Source organism: Pyxicephalus adspersus, chromosome 4 (assembly GCF_032062135.1).
Source record: "Pyxicephalus adspersus chromosome 4, UCB_Pads_2.0, whole genome shotgun sequence".
NCBI lineage: Eukaryota > Metazoa > Chordata > Amphibia > Anura > Pyxicephalidae > Pyxicephalus > Pyxicephalus adspersus.
Window position 1 is genome coordinate 9,212,780 of NC_092861.1, and position 7,826 is coordinate 9,220,605.

The 7,826-nt window shown below is 40.5% G+C and overlaps 1 protein-coding gene across 1 annotated transcript in view; it reads left to right on the plus strand.

Annotated features, from left to right (window-relative positions):
- The window catches only part of BLK (BLK proto-oncogene, Src family tyrosine kinase), a 36,880-nt gene that overhangs the window by 27,012 nt on the left and 2,042 nt on the right, over nucleotides 1-7,826 (plus strand). The window contains exons 11-12 of the mRNA XM_072407350.1: nucleotides 3,691-3,841; nucleotides 6,591-6,722. Coding sequence (XP_072263451.1) covers nucleotides 3,691-3,841; nucleotides 6,591-6,722 — 283 coding nt within the window. The remainder of the gene's footprint in view (nucleotides 1-3,690; nucleotides 3,842-6,590; nucleotides 6,723-7,826) is intronic.

A 7,826-nucleotide genomic window follows, 5' to 3' on the forward strand; every position in this document is an offset into this window, starting at 1 on the left:
CTTACTCATTCCCTGAAAGGGTTAAAATATAAGTAAAAAATAGGACAAGGCTTTAATTTAAAATTATTTTATTAATGTGTGTGTTTGTGTAATTTAACTTTTTTTTTTCTTAAATTATTAAATTATTTTTCTTAAATTATTATTTTTCTTAAATAAATAATTTAAGAAAAAAAAATTTTTTTTTTCCTCCCGAATTTTTGCTGTCGAATGCAGCAAAATTCGGTTCGGGTACACCCGAATTCGAACAGCCATATTCGAGTTGAATATAGGGACAACCCGAATTCGAACATCAACACTAGTAATTGGTATTTATGATCTTACTGTATTCCTGCAATAGTAACAGATTTTTCAGCAGTAGCGGTGATAAGTAGACTTTCTCATGATATTGGATCTCATCCCCCTGGTTTTGATTATTGATATTTGTCTTGGGGAGAAGTTGGTGACTTGGGTACAGTATGCTTGCCCAGGGCTGCCATTCACAACCAGGGTTCCTTTAGGCAAGGACATTCTTGGGCTGAGGCTGACTATTCTTCTTTCTTTTGCATTGTCCACATAGTTCTGGGTATACGGTCAGATGGCAAAGCAACATGAACGACCCCAACTTCCTCTAGGCTATCTACAGTATACCAGTATTCTGACCACCCCCGTTGGAGGGCATTCTTCACACTGACCATCAATAGAAGGGACATTTCCTAGTACAACCTGATGAGTTTATTTTCAGAATGGGTTCCCTAACACCTGAACATTATTTTAAGGGTTCCTTGAGGGTAAAAATCTTTAAAACGTCTGGTCTAATAGCTTGTTCATACCGTAGCACATATGTTTGTCTGCATAGTGCACATGCTAGCATTAATTTTTAACATGTGCTGCTGTGTGATTTTAAATTTGTGCCTTTTAAATAATGTTCTTTCCCTGGAATGATAAAACATATGTAAGCTATAGGCATTTAGGATTGTGTTAGACAATGAAGCCCAATGCTGATTGTGTGAACAATCCCTATAGATACACAACATTAGGGCCTGGATGGATGGTGCCGATCCCTAACCATAAGAGCCATCATGGTGGGGGCATCACTGGAACAAGAAGACATAATGTGGACCTCCATATGTTTCCATTTCTGACCTGATACATCTTGCTTGGGTTCTGATTAAATACCTTTAGAATAAGTGAGCCACAATGAGTATACAGCTCAGGTGTTCATACTATCACAAAGTTATCTGCATCCGTATGTCAGGTGTACTGACACCATAAGATCCACTTTACATTTCTGCAATTAGCTTTCCTTAGTTTGCGTTCAGCAATGGCAGCTTCCATTATCTCTCAGTGGTAGGTCTTCTTATAAAGAAGCTTTTATATAAAGAGTCCACATTCCTCCCAACTAAGGTTACCAGCAATAGGTTCCTGAAAGCCTTGGGAAAGCCTGGAGTTTGAAAGATCATTGGTTGATCTAAATGACTCTGGTATTTTATTTGGAACTTGACTTTGGATCCTCACTGGAACCTTACATGGGCCCAAGTAAACATAGAATATCTATTCCTGATATAGACAAAGCATTCTTCAAAAAATTCCTGAAAAAACATTGTAATCCAGTTAAGTATTCATTGAACATTGTTATAACCCTTGTGGGTTTGTCATGACTGGGGGCTCTATTTATAAAGCGGGGAATCTGACATTCACTGAAACATTACCTGGTGGAGAATATCCCAGGTTCATGTGTTTCAATGGCAGTATTTCATTCCCTGCCAGGGAATGTTTCAGTGAATGTAAATTTTTTTAGGAATAAACAGTAGATGTCATCAGTGATTGATTTTTGGAGAATGTTGAGAAGCCACGCAATCTTCCATGAAAGGAGACGTTGATGAGCTAATGAGAAACATGTTGGTGGTAGCACCAAGAAGTAAAGAAATGGGTGGGTATACCAGCAAGGGTAGGGAATCGCCCTTTATTTACACTGGTTACCTACAGATAAAGGAGTCAGTGATCAAAGACTCATGGAGCCCATAATGTATAAAAAACAGTTATAGGGCCATTTTGGACCCCATTGCAAGTTCAACCACAATTCAATCCACTCCCATTCATGCAAACCATTTTTTGCAGAAAGCTGCAGCAGATCGAGGTACAGTTCCCAAAAACAAATCCCTATTGCTAGTAACTTTTCATTTCATTAGAATGTAGATTGTTGACTTAATTGTCCTAAATATTAAAATATTTGATCCCAAGGAGGTGGGGCAAGCTGTCAATTAACTTCTTGTTCCTGTTGTACAATCAGTTTTGACAACTCTTGGCTACACCAACCAATACCAGACCATATTTGGCGGGCTTTGAACCTGGTCCAGTAAACCATAGGAGTAACCACCAGTCTGTAAATTTCAGAAAAGGAAAAAGTGACAGTTCCTATTTTTAGTGACAAACCACAAATACATTTTCCATAGAGATGAAAAAAATGATTTTGTGGTTAGTTCTACAGTATTTAGCTGCTAGCTGACTTGGAACCCATTATCGTCAGAATGGTTCCCATTATTAAGTATTAAAAAAGGAGAACAAGAACTAAATCGAAGATGTGACTACTATCAACTTCCACAATAATGTTAGAATGGAGCCATATATTAAATACATGACACGGATGTGAAATTTAGTTATCTGTGTAATCTATATAATGTTCTGCATTATTCTGGCCAGAGACCTTGTAGACCTGTGAGCCTGGGACCGATTGAGGGGGAGTTTGGGATGAATGAGGGGTTGGGATTAAAAATTCACATGATCATCTCTGTGTAGAATGGCTTTGAAGCTCCTAACGCTAAACACATCTGATTTATAGCTATCAGGGTCACAATGGCCAGGTAATCACCAGATTGGGGGCTCAATGTCCAGGATTTGCAATGGCTCATGGTGGAAGAACCATCAGTAGTCTAATAGACAGAGATGAGAATTTTTCTCCCAGTAACTCCAGCTTTAATGCTCAATTGCCGACTCCCTGGAAATGTTCTATGAATCACCAGCATTCCTTTCTTGGTGCTCAGTCTCCATCATCTTTGCCAGACCAAAGACCAACTCCCCCAACCTAATAAAAAAGAAAGAAACAAAGAGCCAAAATAAAATGCCCCTTTCTTATGTAATAGATGTGTGCATTTGTCAGTTACTAGGTTTGATATATCTTCATCTTCTGTCCTGAAGAAGCGGATGTTGTTCATAACATGTGTTGTCGAGTTCAACCTGATAATATGATCTATGTAGATTTTCTACTTTTTTCTTCTGGTGTTAAAATTCATTTTGTCAAGTAAGGCTATGTTCAGACCAGTGATGAATTCAAGCACCCCCTAAAATGGTTATCATTTAAAAGAATTGGTTCTTTATTCTCTTTTTTTTTTTATAGGTATTTGTTTGTGTTTGCATTGCCGCATGGTTTTTCATATGCTACATGAAATGCCTAGGGGTGGTTAACTTCTTCAATGGATGATGTAATTCCATAATTCCAAAAAAAACAACAGAAAACAATGCACAACTTCCAACTGAAAACAAGCTTACTTAAGGTTCTAAATGCCTGTAAAAACCCGGCCTGTAACTGCTTCTGGGTGCCAAGTTGTTGCCAATAGGCACCCAAGAGCATTAATGGTGCAGTTATTAACTCCCAATGTGAACATAACCAAAACTTTAATGCCCCATGACTATCTCTGCGTTCTCTCTCTCTAGGTTGCGGAGGGCATGGCATACATTGAAAAGAAGAATTACATTCACAGAGACCTTCGAGCTGCCAACGTCTTGGTGTCTGACCTACTCTGCTGTAAGATTGGAGACTTTGGCCTGGCGAGAGTGATTGACACGGAATACATAGCCAAAGAAGGTCTGTGGTTGTTCTGTACAGGATGGTTATATCCATAAGGTTAAAAAATCATCACCAGCTTGTAATGTTACAATGCACTCTTCCTTAAATACCCTTATATTTCCCTGGACATAGGCAACTAAAGTTACTTGCAGACCTCTGCAAGTAAGCTTGTTTTACCAGAAAAAGTCAAGATTTGCAAAAAACATTCTACCATATTTATCTTTGGACCAGGGTTGTAGTAGGGCAGGCACGGTGGGCACTTTTTTTAGGGTTAGGGCACATGCTCCCACTTTTATTTTGCAAAGGATTTTTTGGTTTTCCACAGCTCTAGCCGGTCTGCCCCCCGCAGAGTCAGGAGAAGGATTCACTGGGGGGGGGTGCACTGGTCAGAGCCACGGACCATATCCCCGTATGGTAACTGTAGGCTCATGGCGGTGGGCAGGTTGTCTTTCTGAACACAACATGCCCACTCCCCTATTGCAGGCTCAGACCTGCGATGGGAGAGTTGGTGAGTTCTGGTATCATGACGTCACTGTGGGGGAAGTTTCTTCTCCTTTGAGTGACATTTAGGCAAGGGTGTAGTGGGGCGAGCATGTACTGTGTCCCCTCTTCTTTTTTTACAACTACCAGAAGCTACATTTATCAGGATTCCACCAAATCCTGTGAGTGCTGGATAAGATGGAAATGACTATATTAGGTACATCTGAGTATCGGACAATATGTGTCTCACTATCCTTACTCTCATATGACAGCATTGATGGGCCCTGTAAAAGTTCATGGCTGATGGAAACCACAAACCAAGCACAGGCAATATACAATTTTAAAGTATGGACAATTAAAGCTGCTATACCCATAGATATGAGATGGCCATTATGTGATGCACCCATTTATAGGTTATGGCAACACTAGTGGCTTAGTCTTCGTGAGGAAGAGAATAAAAAGCCGGGTCTGATTTCTATGGTTTTCACTATAATGAATGTTGGAGGTATCTGTCTTTTTCCTTCCTCTTCCCTATGCATAGACTTCGGTTAGCTGCTCATTTTTGGGACCTCAATGGTAGATTTAGGTACCTATGGTAGGTTGGGTCATTTGTGCATGAATATTGTTCCCCCAGAGTATTCAGCAACAACCTTAGGTTGTAAGTCAGTTTAGACCTGATCTGATGTAAAAGGATTATATTAACAGGTTGAATTTAAAGCCCAGCAGTACTTTCTTTGTCCTACAGCTCTGTGCAGCCACTGCTAGGAAGAAACCAAAGCACTGTGTAAGCTCTAGATGAAGGACTGCCTACCCACCCCTGCTGAGCACTGGGCCAATCACCAAACACCAACTTTGTCACATGGGAGAATAAGAGGAAGTCACATGCTTCTGTATACTTGGTAGTACCCAATAGAAGAAGGAAAAAGTGCTGCTGGAGAGAGGGGCATTAAAATAATTCCATTGCTTTGCTCTGCATGGACAATTTACAGGTTCACTTTAATCCATAATAAACACACAGAGCAGCAGTGAGAATAAAAGTGTCTGGAGGTCTGCAGGTGATTTATTTGGTTAGTGTTTGTGTCGGTGAAAGCAGAAGTAGGACCGCCAACACGTCATAGTGATACTGACAGTTTGCTCAGAACTTACCCTTCTCATGTAAAGGAAATTGGATCCACACTGGAACCTTAAACCGGCCCAACTAAACATAGAATATCTATTCCTGTTATAGATGAAGCATTCATTAAAAAAATCCAGAGAAATAAAGAAAAACATTGCAATCCAGTTAAATATTCATTGAACATTGTTATAACTCTTGTGGGTTTGTCATTACTGGGGGCTCTATTTATAAAGCGGGGAATCCAATATTCACTGAAACATTCCCTGGTGGAAAATCTTCCAGGTTCTTGTGTTTCAATGACAGTATTTTATTCTCCAACAGGGAATGTTTCAGAGAATATTTATTGGTTTAGGAATATACAGTAGATGTCTTCAATGTGATTTTTGGAGGACGTTCACAAGCCGTACAATCTTCCAGAGGAAGAGAAGTTAATGAGCTAATTAGAAACATGTTGGTGGTAGCACCGGGGAGTATAGAAAGATAGAGGTGGGTATAGCAGCCATGGTAGGGAATCGCCCTTTATTTACACTGGTTATCTAAAGATAAAGGAGTCAATGATCAAAGACCAATGGAGTCCATCATGTACAAAATAAAGTTATAGGGCTATTGTAGACTCGGTTGTGGGTTCAATGACAATCCCATCCACTCCCATTCATTCAAACCATTTTTTTTTGCTCACAGCTGCAGCAGATCATGGTACACTTCCCAAAAGCAACTAGGCAATTTTTGCCATGTGGTTGCTGTTTGAAAATGTGCACCATGAATTTGCACCATGGCTATAGCTGCAGGCAAATCCAGTTGCCTGCAGTGCAGTTTGCTGTTCCCAGGCACACCACGCCAGTTTGTTGGGCGTACGTTAGCGGATAACCGCTCTATGGGTGTGAAAGGGCTCAAAGAATCATTTACTTAGCTGTTGAGTAAATGAGACGCAACTTTTCATTTCACTCTGGAAGTCAAGTTTGAGGGACCTCATGGTCTTTGTAATGCAATGTATTTTTTACAGATTAAAGCTCTAACATCACTGCACCCAGCCATAAAAGAGATACATCTGCATCTATTCCAGAATTGGTTATCGGAGACCGAAGTTCTTAAAAATGATAATTTTCTGTTCTGTTTAATGTATGGATATCTCAGAATAGTTTAAAAAACTTCTTTATTGTCACCTTTCAGGTACCAAATTCCCCATCAAATGGACGGCTCCAGAAGCCATTAATTTTGGAGTATTTACAATAAAGTCAGACGTGTGGTCATTTGGGATTCTGCTCACGGAAATCGTCACCTATGGTCGCATTCCCTATGCAGGTAAATATTTGTGGTCATACAAATTTCATTTTAGGACTTGTTGTACCATAATAAGACATTCTTCAAATAATTACGTTCAGGTATTTGAAGTGAAAGCCACTAACAACGCTATAATAAATAAAGACATTGTAGACAATTGTGTTCTTCCAACTAAGTAATAATTTGGTGTGGGACCTTTTCTGTTCCCCCTCCTTTGTTGCCCCCTCCATGAAGTCATGGTTTTTTACCTATCATTTCACTGGAAACGGTCATTTTAGGAAACCTTTTGTTATATTAAGTTGTATTATTGCTTGTATAAATCTACTCCATATTGAGGTGAAGCAGTCTTACTGACCATCAACACTTTGCAAACTCTTGATATACATTTGAAAGGCTAGTGGGTGTCCCAATGGAATAGTAATATGCACTTACCTATGCAGCTTTGCCAACAACGAGCTAATGTGGAAATGTAGACAGGTTATGGACATTCAAGTTTTTCTATATCCTTAACAAGCCCTCACTGACCTCTGTAGCTGCAGCCACTGTGGGAACAATTCATCCCCAAACTCCACAGCAGAAGCACTGAAGTGCCCTAGGTTAGCTCTCTCAGGAGCTTGCTGAGCTCGCTGAGCTTCTGAGTCACTGCTGGTGAATGGGAACATAGTGAGCTGAGCTGGAGGGCTAGGGGTCTGCTGAGTTAATGAGAGGGGGAGCAGGGAGGGCTGAGCTACTAAGCAGACTTCTAGTCCTCTAATCAGTAGCAAAGCTCAGCATTGGCTCGGTAGCTGCCGTGAGTGGAGGCAGGGGAAAGTGAGTTACTAAATCACTACAGGTAGGTTTAGCATGGCTAGCAAAGCATTTGAGTCACTGTTTGGAAAGGAAAGCAAGATAAGCTAAAGCACTGTTGAAAGGGGAATAGGGAGAACGGAGGCATTGCCGGTAGGACAGGTCAATGGGATAGCTGAGCTGCTGAGCCATTGCTGGTAGGTTAGGTCAATGTAAGAGCTGAGTTGCTGAACCACTACTGGTTGGACAGAGCAATGGGAGAGCTGAGCTGCTGAGCCATTGCTGGTAGGTCAGGTCAATGTAAGAGCTGAGTTGCTGAACCACTACTGGTAGGACAGG